We start from the raw sequence: 21,881 nt of genomic DNA, 5'->3' as shown, positions 1-21,881 counted from the left end.
TTTTTTTTGTTAAAGCAGAATTTGGTTAGTGACTATGATTTATTTTTGTAAAAGTGCTAATATATGTTATGACATCAGTAAAATGACATGGGCCTGGCAGCGACTCTCAAATACTAATGGCTTTTATTTACCTATGGTCAGAGCTGTCTCTCCAGCACATCACCACTCTCCGCATCCTTTCACTGTTAGAAATGTTTTCTTTGAATTTTGGGAAAGTTCAAAATCATTCCTCAGATAAATATGTAAAAGCCCAGTCAGAGAAATGACAAGTCCTTTTAGTATTAATTTAGAAAACATTTTGCTACTTAGACTTGATACAATTTAGAAGTAACTCACTGAATTGTTATATATTTAGAAGTAGTTCACATAGAGGTTTGACGGAAGTAATTGGTATATCCAATACTGTGATCCCCCCAGTGGTCTAGCTAGGGATCTTTGGGCCTTGGTGCAAAATATAAGACCATACACACATTGGGCCTGATGCAGGGTTGGTGGCATATTTGGTGTAATTAATGCTCTAAAAAGCTGCACGAAAAAATAGTATTTTCGCCCATATGTTGAGCCGTATGCATGCTAAGATTTGCGCAGGTTTGCACCAGTAGCATATGCGCCCAGTTTACGCCAGACACATCACAAACACTTACGTCCCACTTGCGCCCATGTTTTTATTCACTTCTTTTATGTGCAACAAATATATTCATTATTGGGCATCAATGAATCTTAATCCTTAAACCTCTCTAATACAGCAGAAACAACTCCCCCTGTTTTGCTTAAACACGCACACAAAAGATGAGAGATGAAGAAAGCACCAATCAGCATGCAATATCCAATCACAAGCAGTTCGTTAGTGCCGGACACCGCCATCATCATTACCTGTTATTTAAACCTGCCCCATACAATCTGCAAATAATGCCCCTATCTTAGGCGTATATGTGTCTATTCTACCATATTTCACTATTGCAGAGTGTAGGTCATATCACAAGAGATTGAGGGGCGTGACACATCAAATCTCATCATTTTGGCCACCCCCTGCAATATGATGACGCAATCACTGCATTTTGCTGCAGGAGGCGGGGCCAAAATGATGTTTATCGCCACCAATCCAGTGCAGTTGTCGTTTCAAGCAATCTGTGTGCCTTTGGCTATGTGCAACAAGTGTTTCTCCAGAATGAAAATGATCTCACAGAAGATAAATAATCTACAGCATTCTAACCAGTGGTGGAGGTGGAGTTGTATAGTGATATGCTGTACTGCCTCTTCTACTACTGCCTACAACGTAAAACTATCAAATTCCATTCACTTAAATCCCGCCATTTCTAAATGTCCACTTTCGACCACTAATTCTAACCAATAAAACCAACAGCTGCTTGGAGCTATAACTGCGCCAGTTCATGCTATCAGAGACCGTTTAAAAGGGGGATTTCTTGCAGTGCATAAGGGGGTTACAGTCAGGAACCTCCCATAACCTGATTGTAGTTACGACCTCTACTTCCAAACCACTGTATTATCCCAAGGTTAATCATTCTATAAACTCACACTGTTCTAATTAATTATTGATCATTACAAACTCTGTTTTTTTATTTTTTGCCTCCTATTATTTAAATCTAGATTTAATGTTCTTTTTATTTGATTTATATAGTAGTCAATACTTTGTTTTACATATAGGTTTGACATGCCCTTTGGAAGAGAACATATAGTGAAAACCATACTTTATTCTACTTTTCTCAGTGGTTTGGTAAATCTTCCCATTGCTGTCTACACCCATGGAGACAGCTGGATTCATATCAAATTTCATATAAAATTCTATTGAAAGTCAAACCTCTTCTCTCTCTTGCAGCAATGTACTGTACATCATAGAAGTAATCTGCTTTACTCTTGCTTCCTACACTGCTATATAACAATTTTATCACACTTACAGCCTTTGGGCCTGATTCATCAAGGCACGGATCAGCTCTGCGCACTCCCGAATTCATCAAGCAACAGATCTCAAGATACGAGCGCTGATGAATTCGGGTGCAGGTCTGCTCTGCTCTACTACCCCAGACACTGCACGATTGGATTATAATTTCGTAAAAACATACAAAACAAATATGTAGAATTAATGCCACCAGTTAATAATAAAGGCATTAATGATAAAACAGGAAGAAACAAAAGTTTCATTTAAAAAAAGAAAAGAAAATTCCCCATGAAAGTACAACCAGTTAGACTATAAGCTCTTTGGGCCAAGAGTCTCTTCTACATCTGTGCTTTTCACTGCATTTTGTATTTGCAATTTTCCTGTATTACCTATTTCTGTCTGTATTCTTCAATGTTCAGAAATAAATGAGCATAAAGTTGCACTATATAAATTAACTTATGTATATAATGCATATCGCAGATGAATTGGGTATTTATTAACATATATTTATATTGTGCCAGCATAAGTCACAGCACTTTCTAATTGGGAGCAAACACAGTAATAAAACAAGGCATATTAACAGACACAGAGGTCTCTCAAGCTTATACTCTACAGGACAAAAGGAGTTTGAGGCTAAACACCACATAGTGCATAGTGGCAAAGCCACGTGATAACTCAGGCTAAGAAACAAAAATGAATGTTTTATTAATTACAAAAATCAGCAAAACAGACTTCAAAAAATACCCCTCAAAGTAAAAATCCAAAACCAAAAGAAATAATAATCTTGATTAGAGATTATCCGAAAGTTACATTTTATTATGTTTAATAAATATTTTGATTATATTATATTGCAGCTTGTGTCCATGTGAGCTCCGCCTTTTATATAAGGTTTTCTCAGCTATATGGGAATTTACAGCGCTGTCTATTTCTTTTGGTTTTTACATAGTGCATATTGGTCCAGCCAGATGCAATAGGAAAAAGTACAAGCACAAGTTAAGAAGTATATTTCCCAGACTTTGACCACAGTAATTATAATTCAGCTTCGAACTTGACTTGCTACAAACTTTTTAATCACTGCTTGTATGACAGTCTCAATGTCAACATGATGTTCGCACATGACAGGCAATCCAATTAAACCCACTACTACAGGAGGTCTGACAATCTGCAAGTCTGTCATCCAGCCGTCACCAGACACAGGTCAGAAAGATTCACAACACCCAGACAGGAAGAGGTGACACAGTCGGGACTGATCAACCCTCCTGGCTGCTTAATGTGCACACACAACCCAGCTCAAAGTTTCTGTGAATTTTATTTGATTTGATGCCAGGAACAATAGTTTTACATGTTGCAACTTCCAACATCCTTAAGGAATGCATGTATTCAACTACAAGAAGCTGCTTAGTCCCAGCTGCGACCGCAGTTTAAAAAACCAACATGGAATTATATGCTTTATAAATAGAGGTGTGTGTTCTGCTGTCTTCTGTGGGGATGAACCATAAATTAAAGTTGTCTTGACTTATCCATGTTTAAGGATCAAGCTGACTTGTATTAAGTGAATTAGTAAAGATAGTAATCTGGGCCCACATCCAACTTCCTCTATTTTCACTACAATAGAATAAATATGGCAGAAAGCTACAAATACTGGTAAGGTGCCATCGAAACAAAAACAAAACAACTAAAACTGATGGTGCTTTAATAAACGAACCGCAGTGAGGCGGAAAAGAATTCTGCTGCTACAATAAAAGGATCACTGTATATTCCTTAGAAAGGTAGTCATTAGAACAGTGGTTCCCAAACTTTTGCAGTTCACGGCACCCTTAGAGTCTCCAAATTTTTTCAAGGCACCCCTCCAAAATAATTACTGAGCAGTCCTGTTTTAGAAGTATTTAGGTCACGACAAAAATACTTATTTAGTTGTATGCAAAAATGCCCCTCTGCATCCAGACACTCTGCCTCCTCTCACGCTGTCCCCCTCCTCTGCTCTATGTCACACTGTCCCCCCCTCTGCCCTCTGTCACGCTGTCCCCCCCTCTGCCCTCTCTCACGCTGTCCCTCTCCTCTGCCCCCCCTCCTCTGCCACGCTGTCACGGTCCCTCTCCCTCTGCCCCGCGCCAGTCAGAGAAAAAAGAAAACACAAAAACTTACCAATCCGCGGGCGCCGGGACCCAGCATCCTCCTCTCTCCCGCAGCTGACATCAATATTAAGTGATAAGCTGCGAGAGAGGAGGATGCTGGGTCTCGGCGCCACGCGGATTGGTAAGTTTTTGTGTTCTTTCTTTTTTCTACGGCTGGCCCGCGGCACCCCAGTGACAGCGCTGCGGCACCCCTGGGAGCCGCGGCGCACACTTTGGGAACCGCCGCATTAGTAGCTTGAGGAATATTACCAACTGTGATTAAGAATTCCAACGCTTATTAATAATTTAATATTTTGCTACGGTGCCATCACATGCTGCCATATTGCAGCTAATATTGAACAATTGGCCAATACCATCATTAATATGAACTGCGATCCATTTTAATGATAGTCATAAAAAAGGGTGAGCATCATTATCAGGCATGGCAGAAAATACTGTGGGAAGAAGATCGCTGTGATCGTGTGTAAAGCCAACTTCTGACAACACTAATAGGCTGTAACACAGCCCGAGGTGATCGAAACAATCAGCCCAACGGCCGAACGATCAGATCTCATTAACATGGCCACCAACACGTGTTGCCCTATTGAACGATTATCTTGTTGCTCAACCCATGGGGCGTGTACTGCGGGTCATACCAAGATGCAGGAAAACCCTGCATGCACTATTTTCTGGTGTCTGTCTGACCCATGTATGAATAGCAAATATAACTACGGAGAAGAGATCAGCTATTGAACAGTAGAAGTTTACGAACTTAATGACGTTATAATAAAGCAAGCACACCATAGTAAAGCGAATAATGCAATGGTGCAATATTGCATTTTACTTTTACATATTAAATATATGCATTTATATTACCACACCTATATATGATATATTATTACAGCTGCACAGCCATTTTAAAGGGACTGTACAGCAAAGTGTGATGTAAATGCCATGAGACAACATGGGATACCTTGACCGTAATATTCCCTGGTGCATGTGTGTGCATCTGACATGGCACATATACAGGGAAAGAGGAATTGCAATGTGGTTTCCTAATGATAGGATAGAGACAGTGAGATAGTGATATCATATGCTACTCTACGCAGAGAAAGTTTGAAGGATGGATTAAATAAAAATAAAAATTGAATTCTGGTCTTTCATACGTCTCCCCCTAAACCACAGATGAACAAAATCATTTACAATTCAGGAGCCAGTCAGTCTAATGTGGGAGCCAGCGGGATCTTTTAAGGAGCCAGTGAAGACGTCTAATCAGCGACATAAATAAAAATGATAAAAGTGGCTGAACAAACTTTAGGTGCAGGCAGTAATTATTAATGTGAGATGGTTATCTGGCTACTCAGATTTTTGCAGAGGATCTTTATTTGTATATAATGCCATGCTAATGAAAGGCAAATAAATATCTAAAGAAGTATTTACCGAACACATAGCTAACATTATAACGTTAATTTGGAATTAATCCCTTTTATAATACCAGTTGTTTATATACATCAGTGATTGGCAACCTCACACTTCAGGGTGCGCATGGTAAGGCGATCTGACCTTCAAAAGGGCAGCAAGTTACCCTTAATCTCAGGAAGAAGTTAAAATACATTTAATTAAAGAGACGTCTATCTGTAATAACATGTCAGCAGGCAAAACAAGCATTACAAGCTATAACAATCTGACAAAGCCAGAAGGAGCTCTGATCCGCAGGTGGATTTACAGAGGGCCGTCTGGTGCCCCCGTCCCTATCAATGTTTATGTTACAGTTCTTGGAAAACTTCGCTCCACTTCGGTTTTTTAAACGGGGCTACGAAAATCTTTGTCACTCATTTAGTTTTCATTAAAATCAGAAGTGTATAGCAGATGGAGCGCTACTGAGGGTGACGTTGTGAAGGGGGAGTGTGGCTGTCCTCAAGCCTCCATCCAAGGATGACTGTCTTCAACCTGTACCATGGACAAATGTCTAGATTTAAACCTTACTACATTTTTCTTTCACGTTTTCTTTTTACTTTGGAGAAAAACTATTTTCATATTTTATAACGAGTTTGTTTCCAAAAACGTTACCCCCCCCCCCCCCCCCCCCCGAAAAGCCCTGTGCCCTAGGCTGCAGCCTAGTCAGCCTTTTGGATAATCAGACCCTGTCCACAACGGATATTGGAGGTTGTCATTAGTCCTCACTAAATACTGTTTTTAAGTGATTGAAAACCTATAAAACAGTTATGCTTTCTTTCACATCACAAAATTGTATATATATAGCTTGTAGCAACTTATTTTAAATGCCTGCCAATATGTTATTACAGGTAGGTGTCTCTTTCTTTGTTTAAATGAATTGTTTTAAGTTATTACTGAGATTAAAGGTGATGTGTTAGAGGGCTGCGACCTTGCAGACCCCAAATTTGATCATATTGCCCATCACTGATGTACAAGTCTCCTAAGGTAGATGCATTTGAAGCAGCAAAAAAATAAAATCAAATAAAACATATGAGCTGAATCATGGCACAGAATTTTCTGGTGGCAATTACTGTAGAAATGACCATTGAGGAATGGAACAACATTTGTAGCCATTCATCTCGCTGCAAATAAAGTTCTATTTCCCTAATTTTAGTCCTAGAATGATGAAATACCATCAGGTACACAGGACTTGTAGAAAAGACAGTAGATATAAGTGAACTGTAGAATATTTGTTTCTGTACAAGGTTTTTTTTTTTTATATCAAAGATCAGAGGAAAGCAACAAATGGCTCTCCTCCAGCTCTCAGAACATTCTGAAACTTGTAGTTCCCCTGCAGCATATATTACTCGGCGTAGATAGTTATGTAAATGTCGTTTTGCGGGTTAACAATCCCTATTGTTGGGATACTAGACACAATCATCATCTGACAACAGGATGCTGCCAAGCTGCAGGCAGGCTAACACCACAGCTGTAGATACCACAATGCAGACTAGTGGTTGGATGTTCCTGTATTCGAATTGCTGAAATCCGGTAGATTCCGGCTTTTGAAGGTTCCAATTCAGGAATATAATGGTGTCTCCTCCCCCTCCCTATCCTCCATCCCAACCCACCCTGTGTCAGAGGCTGCGCTGGTTGCTATGGGTAACAGAGGAACGGCTGGTGCATGTGTCGCTCATAAATCGCTGTCTGCCCGGGACCTGCGCACTGTGAGGACTTGGAGAGACGCTGGGGCGCCTGCGTGGGAAGAGGACGGCGCAGGCTGCACCTACAGAAGCTCCGGCTGTTCCTGCACTGAGCCGAGGTAAGGAACAGATGTCCCGGCCGCCAGGAGAGCGGCTCTTGTGTAGCACAGTATCCAGAGTCCGGCTTTCTAGAGCTTAGAGTGGGTGCAGCTTTCTAGAGCTTAGAGTGGGTGCAGCTTCCATCACAAGTTCGGGGGAAGAGAGTAGTATACAGTTGTGCGGGATCATTTATCAGACCAAGACCCGGACTACAGGGATCGCCCAGAGTGGGGTATGTGTTACAGCAGAGGGGTACACGTGGGATCCTTTAACAGGGAATCTTCTTAAAAGTAAAGCCTAATATTTTAATCAAACTGTACTGATAAACAATCATGCCCCTTTACTTTGAATTAAACATGTTAAATGCTGCCATCTGAACAAACCCATGTCATGTTCATCAAGGATCTAAGCCAATATATAGACGTATATACACATGTGTAGCTAGTTTGTACAACGTGTACGGTATAGACACATACCACAGTCATACTTGGAATCGAATCAAAAGTACTTTGAAACAGTGTCACGTTTATTATAGGAATAGTATTGTAGATGAGATGGTTACTTATGACCAAAAATAAAAAAAAAAGCATCTGTTTTTCATAGAAAAGAAAAACAATTCATTCCTCAAGTAAATATTACCAATAGTTTTCAGGGGGGCCACAAAGATGTACAGTTTGTATTAGTTTATCAAAATAGGTCTTGTTACAAACAGTTAAGTTGGACACTTTCTGGATGTAATATTCATGCTGTGGTATTTCATTAACTCCAGGAAATTGAGAAAGTGCTACTGTGTATTGAAGACATGGTTTTAACTTTGTATCTGAACAGTATATATGCATGGTAGAGAAGTAATGTTTGTGTGTGTACAAAGAGTATTTATGACTTAATCCATTAATCCTTTGGTTCCTTTTGTGCAATTATGTCAGGGATGCCAATTGTAGTTTCACAGAGAAATTTGACATTTTTATTAGTCAGTAATAAAATGAAAAAAAATAAATAAATTGTAATTCAATAAAAATCTGACATCCTCCTTACACCGGCAGGCTGCATGCAGAAGTACCAACATACATTGACACACTGTATACGGAGGACATAGTGTTAATGTGTTGGGCCTTTATTTTAAAATAGATTTTATATAATAGTTTGCAAAAATCTGTACAGGGGCGGCAAAGCTTGGATTAGGTCTTTGGAGATTACATTCTGCAAAGAGGTTTTATAGCATCTTATTATGATCCAAACATTGACATATGATAGCAAAAGTTGGGATAACTTTTTTTTTTCTTCATTAAAGCATCAGTAATTGGCTACCATTTAACTCATCTGAAAACAAGATTTTTATACTACACAGGAATACATATATTATGTATGGGTCTACAAAAATGTTGTTTTCAGAAATGCACACCCTGTATTTTAATACTCAGCTTATACATTCAATATGAACAACAAAAATATTCCAAGAGCTCAGTATAACTGTGTTTAAGATTAGGTTTATAAATTGTAAAGATATAGTTCATTCTTTGAGCCGTCCCATTAATAGCTAAACATGAGAACTTTTTATGTGTTCAAACCTTTATTTAAATACACAGAATCAAATTAAATGTACATTTTCAATACCAAGTTACAAATACACTTATTAAATGATATACAAGAAAAAAAGGCAGCATCGCCCACTGAGAGGGATATCCTAGTGAACATACAAAGAGTCCTCATTGGTGTCTCACATGTTACTTTGGTTTTCACATTCTAAGCAGCCAAAGTGCATTCAATCTTCCTGAAATTTGTGAGTTTACAAGCAATGCTACAGGCTATGCCAAGTGAATAGTGTGTATTTTTGGGTTAGTAAGACACGTATCCAGTGCATGAGTTTAAAATGCAAAACCATCTCTTAAACAGAACAACCAGATTATCCTGTTGGACAGTAATATTTTGCTTTAAACATAATTCACAGCTTATTCGATTGGTTCATTTATAAACAGCACAATAAATAAAGTAATATAACACTACACAAGTGCAACATATACTGCAGACCTGGTTTCTGAATACGTAACAGAAAAACAACATTGTACTAGTAGCTTTGTCTTGAGGGGGGTGAAAAACAAAAAAAACAAAAAGGAGAATTATACTTTACCAGAATAAAGATTTAAAAAAAAAAAAAAATCTATATCTATTGAAAATATAAGAAAGTTCATATGCAACTACTTTCCACCCAAATGTAATTCTAAATTGTTTAACATAATGTAGATACACATTATCAATGACCTAAAAACAATAATTGTAACATCTGTAGAATTTATGGATATATTTATAATATTTTCCAGCTCTATGATTTAGGCAACGTTTGTTGTTCCTGTTAAATAGACATAATATAGATTTTGGATAGGTAGCACCCTTATTGCCATGCGAACTGCTTGCTAAATTTAGGTCGGTTTCCCAGAGTTTGCATTTCCAAGCTTTGATTCCCTGTCAGCATTCAGAATGGTATGCACTAAAAATCAAACATTGTTTTTCTATCAAAGCAGTTTGAAAAGTTTCCACTGGTCACAACAACGGTAGACTATAGAGAATTGCACTTGGGTGTCTATGCAGTAGAGGAGCAATTGTCTACTTTGGATTGGTTGGAGCCAAGATTGTTCTCCACATGTCTCCATGTTCTTTCCCAGGTTTACAGCCATGTAGAAAACGGACGTCTTTTTTGTGTTCTAGAGAAGAGGATGAACTGTTGGGGGAAAACAAAAACATTAGGGGGTGGACGGGAAGTACAGAACATTGAGGGTGTGCAATAAAGGTGGGGGGGATGGGAGAAGGAAATTGGTTTTCAAAACACACTCAAAGGCTGAGTAGCAGAGGAGAACTTTAATTATCTCCAGTCAGAAAGAGAGACAGGAAATTTGGACTTTTAATTAGCAATTTGGAGTGTGGTTAGATTTTTTTTTTTTTTTTAAACCAGATAATTTAAACGCGAATAATTCAAGTCTGACTAAATGAAATTCACATAATCAGAATGCAGATAATTGAATTTCTACTGCATCCATTAATTCAGTGTGGAGGTGTGCGAGGGCTCTTATGAGAAGCTGTCACAGCTCAATAAAATCTCAGTCAATTAATTTTTTCATTATCTGAGTATTACACCAACAAGGGAAAATAAGAGGGGCTACCACACATGAAAGTACCTCTCAGAAACCAAGTGACAACTTGTTTGTTCTTCCTTCTCCACAGGAAAGCGCCGATTTGATGTGGCATATTTATGAATGGCTTCAGAAACAGAGTATTTTGTCTGTCCAGATGCACAGGCTTCAATTTCTTCCGGAGTGAGCTGGGTTTGTAGAAAAAGGTGAAGCTTACTGTCGGAGAGCAACACCGGGCACTGCATGACCCTGAGAGACACACAGAGGAAGTCATTAAACAGGTCACTGCGCTATTCTGCAGGGTGGTACAATAATGAGAAATAAAACATGCAGGAAATTAAACACCAATCTGCGCACACACAACCAAGCACTAGTTACATGCAGCGGTTCCCTATACAATCTTTAGCATGGCAGCAATAGCTCCTGCTTGAACACAGATGACTACTCTCTGCTTTAAGGTGAGTAAGCCCTAACCTGGAGAAACACTGTATAAACCAGATTTAGAGAAGTTACAACTGTGCCATGATATATCGCTATAGGACTACCAAATGTACTAAAATAATTAGACTGGCACTGACTGATATTCCCTCAAATGTTTCCTAAAAGTTTTTTTTTGTATGTTTTCTGTAATTACATCACAAATAAAACATTTTATTGCTCTGGACTATGTTTGCATGATTTTCGTTTATTGGAATATATTGGAAAAAAACTACAATGTTATATTTATTATGTGCTTATAAAATGAATTTAACTACAATAAAAGAATATAAATAAAACACAAAACAAACTGAATTATTAAAGGGAGTTTAAACACATGGGCTGTGTCTGAGCCACTTCTTATAATATATTCAGAAAGCACCACAAACAATATTTAAAAATATTTAGGAAAATCCATTAAGGCGCTTGAAGGTGAAAATCCTCGTTAAAATATCTAAAAAGAACTTCAGAAATGAAAAGTACACAAAGAATGAAAAAAAATTGTGATTGTTAAATGTCTGCGAATATCCATTCACGATTTTTAAATGACTAAAATTCACAGCCATTTAATGTAATATGAATAGCCTGAGCTAGGTCGCTGTGACCAAGGCCAACATCTCGTTCAGACCCCAGACCCCCTTTAGCCCATATACAAGCTTTCTGCTGTTGGCAGTACTTACTCTATGGCTTTACAAATACAGGTATGGGATACATCATCTCTTTTGGGACTTAGCGTTTTCTGGAAGAGGGTGTTCAATATTTACAAAGCACATTTAAAACCCCCTGGCATTGCCCTCCTCAAATTGTTTAGCAGAGCTTCTCATAGTCTTGGTAAACATGACTGTTAGGCAAAGTCAACAAACAGCAGCAATAATATACTTTTAACTTTCTGGTTTTCAGAGATTTCTGGACAACTGGTTTCATTCAAGCACACAATAAATTCAAATTTTACAATGAATGGTTCAACACATTACTCACCCTATTAAAATCAGTTTTATAGTGTGAAGCATCACAGGTATATGAATAGAGAAGGTATATTTTTTCCCTTATGTTGGTAGAAGACAAAGCAGGTGTCTGAGATACAAGCGAGATGTCTCCAGACAAACACCACCGCATCGCCTGACTGGTATACTGACAAGCTTGCAAAATAGAAACCTACTATACATGAAGCATACCATCACGGACAACACCTATACTTCATATTCACTAATTTACCAAGTAAACACCTAACATAGGGCCTGAACCTACTGACTGACGGCTATTACAGATATATATCTCAATATTGCAGTGTGTGGCTGCAAGAATGAGCACAGAGTATTTGGTATATAGGAAAATGCAGATGAAAGATGTCTGCTCCTGCTTAGTTGTGCAGTCATCTTATAACCGCACCAACAGGCCTCTGGGAGCTAGGGCGTGATCCGGCCACTCTGTCCAAAGACTCAACCACCCAATCCAGCCATATTTGGTCTCCAGTATGTGACCCCCAAATTTAACATTGGTTTTGTTCCGCAGGGACCAGAACCGCTTAGTGTGTGGCTAGCTTTAAAAAACAAAGTTCTTAAAACTATCTCAGCGAGTCCATCTAATAGAGAGATTCCTGCCATATATTAAATGGAGATTTGAAGGCTGCTGACAATTGACTGAAGAACTTGGCAATTGGGGACGGTCATACATACAGCAATTAGAAGAGGACCAAGCAAAATATTCAATCTCTGTTAGGTGTTGTGTCCTCTGTAGAGATAGTAAAATATCCCTCACTTATTACATCAATGGTGGAATCAGACTCTACTCTCCCATTTATATTCATGAGGATTTAGCCTCGCTTTCCTGCTTCTGCCCCGTTAAGAGCTGCACATGTTTACCCAGCGCCTCTCACCCTGCAGCGTCACCTGCTCCATGGTCTCACTAGGCATCTGGTCAATACCCTACAGTTACAAATGACTGTAAAGGATGCCTGCAATGTAATGGTTCTCTTAAGACACCAAGGGGCATATTCATCATGTAAATTTATACTGGAGCAAATTATCCTAGCTGTAGTGGTTTCTGGTGAATAATACTTCTGTCACCTTAACTACTATGTAATCTATATATCCTTCAAATAAATACCTAGTGTGCCACATAATAACAAACAGTCTCTTTAAAAACAAGTATGGGCAAAGCCCAGTCTAAATCATTATAACGGCCAAGTGTGCCAATGAATCAGAGGCAGGACAGGAAAAATTTGGAGTCTGGAGAGTTGGCAGCAGTAACGCAAAAGAAGAATGAGAGATCATTTACCAGCCAAAGAGGTTCAATAGCAATGCCCACAATACATGTAATGCATTCTGATGTACAGTAACAGCCCTAGGTGGCAAGTGGGTAATACAATTCATAACACAGAGATGTCAAAACAAACTAAAGTGTCACAATAAATACATAAATAAAAAAGGAACAAATCTAAGTGAATTAAGTGTTGGGATGTGCCCAAAAAAAACAAAAAAAAAAAACAAGAAGAGGTATAACCAACATGTAAAAGGTTTTTAATTGTTCCAGACCCTCCACAGCCATGTCCACCATTGTTTTTAGTTCTCTGACTAGTGCAGGTCACCATCAGAAATGCCTGCAGGTAGGTTACCACAACAGGAGGCCAAACCATATGTTTAATTACGTACAGAGTACTCCAGATAATTAACGGAAATGCAAGTTCTTTAAATGAAAAGCACTAATTATACAAGCAAACAGTGTTCTAATAAGAAGCCAATTAACAGTGGAAAATGCAGTTCTGTCCCTTCAGGACAAGTGCAGGACAATCAGCGTGATCACCTATTACATACTGCTGTGGACACGCAGTACGTTTAGAGTCTCTGGATTGGTTCAGCTATATTCCTGTGATCCATAGGAAGTTTCAGGTCTGAGTCAGTCAAGAGGTCTTTATAAGTAGATGGGATGCAGATAAGCGGTGAATAAGGACTGTGGTCAGCATTCACATAGTGTATACGTGCTGGTGCGACAAGTACGCAGCACTAACACTGCCTGCTATAAGTAGGTGCACACTATGGTCAGCATTCACATAGTGTATACGTGCTGGTGCGACAAGTACGCAGCACTAACACTGCCTGCTATAGGTAGGTGCACACTATGGTCAGCATTCACATAGTGTATACGTGCTGGTGCGACACGTACGCAGCACTAACACTGCCTGCTATAAGTAGGTGCACACTATGGTCAGCATTCACATAGTGTATACGTGCTGGTGCGACACGTACGCAGCACTAACACTGCCTGCTATAAGTAGGTGCACACTATGGTCAGCATTCACATAGTGTATACGTGCTGGTGCGACACGTACGCAGCACTAACACTGCATTCTATAAGTAGGTGCACACTATGGTCAGCATTCACATAGTGTATACGTGCTGGTGCGACACGTACGCAGCACTAACACTGCATTCTATAAGTAGGTGCACACTATGGTCAGCATTCACATACGTGTTGCCTATAGTAACCAGATTCTAGCTGTCATTTTGTAGAATATACTAAATAAATGACCACTAGAATATGGTTGCTGTAGGCAACATCTCCACTTTTTCAAACCCAGAGCTTGATAAATTTACTCCCTTGTGTTTGTTCCATACTGACTACATATACACACACACACACCTATACATATATACACACACACCTATACATATATACACACACACACACACACACATATATATATACACACACATACATACACACACACAGTGTAAAAACGGTGACAAACAGACAGGAGACCAGTACATAATACATTTTGGAAGTCAAGACTGAGGCGCAATTGACTGGCAACAGGCACCCTGAATTTCTTCACCTACACTAAAATAGATATGTAAAATGCATAAATAAATTACCAGTGAAATGCTTCAAGACATTTAAATATTAGACTAATTATCATGCCAGACAGCACTGGTTTGAAATGATTCCTGTTACAAGAGTGGAGGCCAGCGACAGCTGCCGGGAAGATATATGTACAGCTCGCGCAGATCCTGACTTGTTGTAGAAGACATTTACATATATAGAATTTCATTTCATCGGTCTGTTAGGACCTGAAAATCTATGAGGAATTTTACAATTTTGGTGTTAATACCTCCCAGTATTTATACACTATATTCATCCCATTACAAAGGTCCTGTTATAGTGTGCTAGTCTTCTACACATGGTGATGGCAGCCGTGTCTATCGATTCACCGAGGACCAGTGTCGTCAGCTTGTCTCACTGATAAGTGAGGCCACTGGTTCCTAGTGAACGGACAGGCTGCATGTGTGCCAGCCACAGACTGGCAGCCTCCGCTGTGTGCAGGTGACGGCTGCACTTTATTAGACTGGAAACGTGACCATGCTTAACTGCCTATCTCAGTGTTGGCTAACCTGTGACATTCCAGGTGTTGTGAAACTTCAAGTCCCAGCATGCTTTGCCAATATATAGCAGCTTATTGCTGGAAGGGTATGCTGGGACTTGTAGTTGCACAACACCTGGAGTGTCACAGGTTAGCCAGCACTGGCCTAATAGCACAAGGGGAAATGCGGATAGCAGGCATGTCCTTTCACTAAATAGATTGTTAGGATTAATATGTGACGTTAATATGGGCCATAGAGTCCACTGAAAAGTGCTGGAGTTTATGTGCTGTAATGTGAAAGGCAGCAAATACCTAATTCACCAAGGTAAATAGAATATATCTGGTGGGTACAGAGGATGCAAATAATACACACACACACACATACATACATACATACATACATACATACCACACAAATATATGACACGTGTGTCATTTTAAGGGAAAAACACTACAGATAAGTTGACTTATGGACAGTATAAATAAGCACACACAATGCTATCAAGGGCTTGGTGCTCCAGTGTATTTGTCCATTGTGAGGTCTGCTCCACTTCACTTTAATGCTTTCCCAACAGATCACGCAACTGGAGGGCTAAGAGTTTACCATCTAAGTCCCCCATCATTGATCACTAAGGGAATACAAGATAGACGCATACATAAGCATTTAATTTAATGCACCAAAATGCTGGATGTATTGTCCATTTCTGAACACATCTTAAATATGGGGCAGAATGTCCAAATGGAAGCAGCACATATGGCTGTGAAAGGGGTTAATTTGTAGTCAGGCATATACAATGTAGAGCAGTGTGAACTGTCAGTGTTTGGTGCCCTCTACTGGGCATACATGGTATAAGAGGATTCACAGAAAACTCATTGATATTCTTATATTTTTTTTTAAGGGGGCACAGATTCTGTAGCGCCGGACAATCGCACAAATACAGGGCATAATACAGTAAGAAAAATCACAAATACATGAGGTCATTATGCATAATGCTACACACATAAAACATAACCATACCCACTAGTTACAGGGGATATGTATACTGGTTATTTTGTGGTTGTAAATTTTGCATTTCCCATGTCTAGCATGAAGAATGTTACGCAAAATAAAATAGTGCGGTTACGTTCACGATCAAGATAAATATTATAGACCGTAATCTATGCATGCTGGATTTTCTCCCACACAAGGTCTGAAGGCTCTAACTCTTTTACAATACAAAAGTGCACAATCATTTTTTTTAATTTATACTGTGATCAAATAAGACACTAAATAAATCTCTCAATATCTATCTATACACACACACACGGTTGTATATATATCCTGGCCCAATTCCATGTTTAGTTTAACACAACCACTGCATGGTACAAGCTTAAACAGGAAATTTCTGCACAATTCCTGTTTCCTGAATTTAACACACAAAAAACCCTCAAAAAGATTACTAAAGCGGTTAATGTGACATGTGCAAAAATGTGACGCTCTTCCAGTTGATTAATTAATAAGGCGCTCAAAAAAAACTGATCAGACTTGTTGAACCGTAAAATAAGTCAGGAGATGACTATTCAAGAGTGGAATAAATACTGAGTGCTAGGTGTTAGAAGGATCAACCGCCATGGGTACCTCTCAGCAGCTGACTGAGGTTTTAAAACTAAAAAAATAATTAGCTGTTAAAATGCAAAAGGAGGCTATAAAATTATAGCACTGCCTGTTAACCGCTCTGATGAGCCAACAGAATCCACATGTCACCGAAAAAGACCTAACGGACAACAGTGTAGTGATCCACAGTACAACGTTCTTACTAAAGCCAGAAGAAAACTTTTACTACATCTGTGTGTCTGTGTTGGGGAATTAAGACTGTAAGCTCCAATGGGGCAGGGACTGATGTGAGAGAGTTCTCTGTACAGCCCTGCGGAATCAGTGGCGTTATATAAATGATGATCTTCATCCAAACAGATAAAATCGGAAGGAATAAAAAAAAAAAAAAAAAACCACTTCAATAAAAGCCATTACATTTTTGCAACAAAATGTTGTGGACTGATGAAACAAATATTGAACATTTTGGCCATATTTGAAAAACCAGGTGAAGCATTTCAAGAAAAGAACACCTTGCTAACTATGGATTAGATCTATTATGATTCAGGGTTGTGGCCGCCTGTTGCACAAGAAACACTGTTCTGGAGGAAGGAAGAATGGATTCAACAAAACATCAACAGGAGCCAGTGACCAAAGCAAATCTCAAAACCGGTTGGATATTTTAGCAAGACCACAATCAGAGCATAACACCCTGAGTCAACCATGAATTACTTACAGGACTAAAACATGTAGGATTTGTAGTGGCCTTAACAGTCCGCAGACTCTAATATTATTATAATGTGTGGAATCAAACATGGATCACTACAGTCTAGAACATCTGTGGCTAGAAAATTTTGTGGTGTAAATTCTTCAAGCAAGAAAGGTTTGAAAGCTGTGATTGCTGCCAAAAGAAGATTACTAAGCCTTTGCACATACTACATACATACACACATAAATGGACCCAAAATAAAGTGGTACATTCAAATTTAAAAGTATTGTTCGCTTTTTTTTTTATGGCAATGTGGCCACTCACTATACACTTGTCTGTGGATGTGACCGTATTGTGCTTTTTCTAACAAAATAAAATAAGGCTACTCATACGCAGGGCAGAACAACAGCCCAAAGAAGTAGGTGAAAACTCAACTTTTTAGGGCACAAGAAAATATGATGTGAAGTTTGGAAACTGAATTAACTATATTTTAGCACAGAAGGGATGTGGTTTAATTTAATAAACAACAACTGCCTTAAAATGGAGAGATTGTCTATTGGTACATACAGCAAAAGTTCCAAAACATACTAAACTCCATTAAATTCAATACCAGAAATGCATAACAAATTAGGTGTCAATATAATGTGGACAACCCCTGGATAATAACCACAAGTAGGGGATATTCCATAAAAATAGTTTCCCTCCCCATGCTTAAGAAAATAGACTTAGGGCTAGATTTACTAAGCTGCGGGTTTGAAAAAGTGGGGATGTTGCCTATAGCAACCAGATTCCAGTTTTAATTTATTTAGTACCTTCTACAAAATGATAGATAGAATCTGATTGGTTGCTATAGGCAACATCCCCACTTTTTCAAACCCGCAGCTTAGTAAATCTAGCCCTTAAAGTAAGAAATTATCTTGTCCGAGGAGAATAGAGAATGACCGTTTAATACTGATTGCGTTGGAGAAAATATAAAAAAGTACTGACTACATATTGTTTACATTTTGGGGGTAAATGCATCAGAGTTTTCCGGCAGGTTTGAAAAACCAATCAGATTCTAGCTATCATTTATTTAGTACATTCTACAAAATGACAGCTAGAATCTGATTGGTTGCTATAGGCAACATCTCCACTTTTCAAACCCGCCGGAAAACTCTCAGCTTGATACATTTACCCCCTGGTGTTAAATAAGACAACGTGTTGAGAGAGGTTATACATACCAAGGGAAATGTAGCAGGATTTATTCCCCCCCGAAGTTGATATGTACAATCACACAACACTTTATATACACTGAAAATTACTGTACAATCTGAGGCTGTTGGCCTATAAAGACTGACTTATCGAAGCCAATAGAGATAATGTTTAAATGTTATCTAACACTTTACAATTTTATTCGGACGGAGCACAAAGACATTTTCAGCAACATGCCTAAGTTAGAAAAGTTTATAGGGTCATTAGACTTTAATTGTAGGATTACAACACATTCTTCAATCAGTTTCGATTCAACAATTCTGGATGAACATGTTCCACCTAATGTATTTGGCCGTCTACATGTAATCACATTGAATAGATGGTCAAACCTATTTCTTGCTGTACAATTCGATATACTACCATTTTAAATAATCTGATTGCCCATATTCACTCTAAAGCTGACCACATAGGATACAATTCAAAATGTATGGCTGTCCGACTTCAATGAAACACTTGGACAGCCCCGATTCACACAATGCCTGCTCACTTATAATGTGCAAATTAGAGGTCAGTTTTGGCAGATTCTGCACTAAAAGAATCTGGCTATAGGCCATGTCCTAAAATGTATATTCAATGCCTTCCAAATTGTAATGTCAGTATATTTTCTACCCATCCACATTTGCAGGGCTGTGTGATAGGGGCGACTTCCCAGGGCGCAACGCTGAAGGGGGGTGCCGTTTATTAATATTTTAGGTTCATTTAATTAAAATGGAGGACTAGTGGGGAAGCATTTTTCTTTTTAAGTTACGGCTTTGTGCTACTTAAAGCAGTTATATGATTAAACTGCTTTACTTCCAATTGAAGCACTGTCCAGTCTAACTCCAAAACATTTTGCTTAATGCTTCTGTACCTCAATCATCTAGTAATGAACATTACTTACTAGAAGTGATATGGGCATAACAGCTTACATAGGATTTCAATGGAAGAAACAGTCCTCATGGCTTTAGGTGAATAATAGTTAAAAAAAAATAAAAATAAAGTGACAGAAACTAAAAACGTAATGCCATTGGATACATCAGCAATGTTTTCATCAGCTGTGAGCCATGGCTAAGTAGTTTTCTTGGATAGGTATCATTTAAGAAAAAAATGATATAAGTTGTAAACTCAGGCTTTGATCTGTAGACAAAAGTCCACAGAGGTTATTTGAAAATTCAGAAAGACCTTCTATCCACCATCAAATCATCACCACCATTTATTTATATAGCGCCACTGATTATGCAGCGCTGTACAGAGAACTCATTCACATCAGTCCCTGCCCCATTGGGGGTGGGGAGAGGCGGAGAGAGGCAGAGAGAGGCAGAGAGAGGCAGAGAGAGGCAGAGAGAGGCAGAGAGAGGCAGAGAGAGGCAGAGAGAGGCAGAGAGAGGCAGAGAGAGGCAGAGAGAGGCAGAGAGAGGCAGAGAGAGGCAGAGAGAGACTAGGGTCAGTTTGATAGCAGCCAATTAACCTAATCACTTAATGGCCTGAGAGTAAACATAAACTACAATGCTCCACACAAGTCCACCTGTATTATCATATATCTAGTGCCTGAACAACCTCATTTTAGGTTCAACATCTATAAACTGTGTTGTAATATTTAAAATCAGCATTAACATACAGCTCTATATTTTTATAACAGATTTTCAGAGGCCATTTATCATTCTTGTACATGTATTCAAAGCAGTAAGCACAGAAGCATTGAGTTGAAAGTAGGACATGGAGTGTGTAATGGATAGCCCCACCTTCCCTCTAATCCTATATATAGGAAACACCTCCTAATTCCATATTTCAATATTTTCATGGAAAGAACATAAATTACAATCCATGTTAAAAGCACATTGTGCTTTGACCGCTAAATAAAGGGCTATACACTCTTCGCAAAACAATGGTGTTTATAAAATATAAAAGATTTATTGTCGATTGTTATCTACATATAAAAAACAAATATTGTATGTAGTATTCATCTTACCACAAAAGTAAGCGGCAGAAAACGTAAGAGTGTTACAGTCTCTCTCTCTCCATGTACACCTCACCGTGATGTTAACAATACAGGAGGGGGGGATGGGTGCGTGAAGTGGGGGATGGAGCGCAGAATACAAGAGAAAGCTTTGCCTGTATGAGGACAGCCACAAGATGGCGCCGTTACACAGCGCATGAATCAGACGCACACACCATTATAAAACTTACTTATTCAGGAACGCTTGTAAGCCACGAACACGCTGCTCCACACTCTGTGCATTGCTAATGTTAAAAAACGGGGATTTGGGTGGCAGTTCTGGCAGCTCTCTGAAACAAAGAAATATAACATTAACCTTCTGCATTTACATCCAAAATGGATTTCAGGATGTTTTTACAGAACCAAACTTAACTATCAAAAACACTCATAGCGAACTACAGAATTAATCAGAACTATAGAATTTATAATAAAAACCTTAGTTGCCAAATGTATAATGCTTTTTATGTCCAAGCTATGCCAGGAAAAGACAGAAGAGTAGACTTATCACTCAATAAGGGGGAATAAGGGGAGTTTGAATACAAAGTAGAGATGTGCAGGTAAACTGCACAAAACCTATAATACATACATTCACAGAGGCTCATTGTAAACTGCGTTTGTTGTGCATAATATCCAACACAAATGGCTGCACTTTTAATACATCTCTTGCACACTACACTGGTCACATATTCTTCAGAACTTTGCTGAGATACAGCAACAGAACCAAAGTATGAAGAAACATAGGTCTAAAAGCTGTATAAAGAGACGCCAGGTCAAAAAGGCAGTAACACAATATTAAGAAAACTGACAAATAATGAACTAAAAACTGCCTTCTTATGGTACATTATGGTAGGTGTTTGTATCTTTAGACAGGTAGAGTGTGTGTGTATAGATAAACACATGTAAAACACAAACATAACACTACTTGCATTAACACTGCGTTGTTCTGAAGCTCCTGGCGCAGCCACACAAATTCCCGGAACCTCCTTCTGACACACGACGTTTTCAGTGTGAAGCACATACTGTTTGTCTGCAGAAAAAAATTGTTTTTAGCCTTTTTTCGTTACCATATTAGATGGACAAGACAAAACGTGGCTTATTAACACGAGAGAACTGAAACCGCATAAACGTTCAACCAAAGATAATAGGTGGACATGATAGTATTCCGGT

General features: G+C 38.8%; 1 protein-coding gene across 3 annotated transcripts in view; it reads right to left on the bottom strand.

Annotated features, from left to right (window-relative positions):
* Positions 1-8,801: 8,801 nt before the first annotated feature.
* Positions 8,802-21,881, bottom strand: part of SNX10 (sorting nexin 10) — a 49,370-nt gene continuing 36,290 nt past the window's right edge. For all 3 annotated transcript variants that reach the window (XM_075212263.1, XM_075212261.1, XM_075212262.1), the window contains 4 exons: positions 21,637-21,741; positions 20,906-21,000; positions 10,421-10,624; positions 8,802-9,966 (listed from right to left, as the gene is read on the bottom strand). In XM_075212263.1, the coding sequence (XP_075068364.1) occupies positions 9,852-9,966; positions 10,421-10,624; positions 20,906-21,000; positions 21,637-21,741 (519 nt within the window). In that variant the 3' untranslated portion in view covers positions 8,802-9,851. The remainder of the gene's footprint in view (positions 9,967-10,420; positions 10,625-20,905; positions 21,001-21,636; positions 21,742-21,881) is intronic.

The sequence above is a fragment of the Mixophyes fleayi genome, chromosome 5 (assembly GCF_038048845.1).
Source record: "Mixophyes fleayi isolate aMixFle1 chromosome 5, aMixFle1.hap1, whole genome shotgun sequence".
NCBI classification, from domain to species: domain Eukaryota; kingdom Metazoa; phylum Chordata; class Amphibia; order Anura; family Limnodynastidae; genus Mixophyes; species Mixophyes fleayi.
The sequence above is the reverse complement of the archived record's forward strand: the minus strand, read 5'-3'. Positions and strand labels throughout refer to the sequence as shown.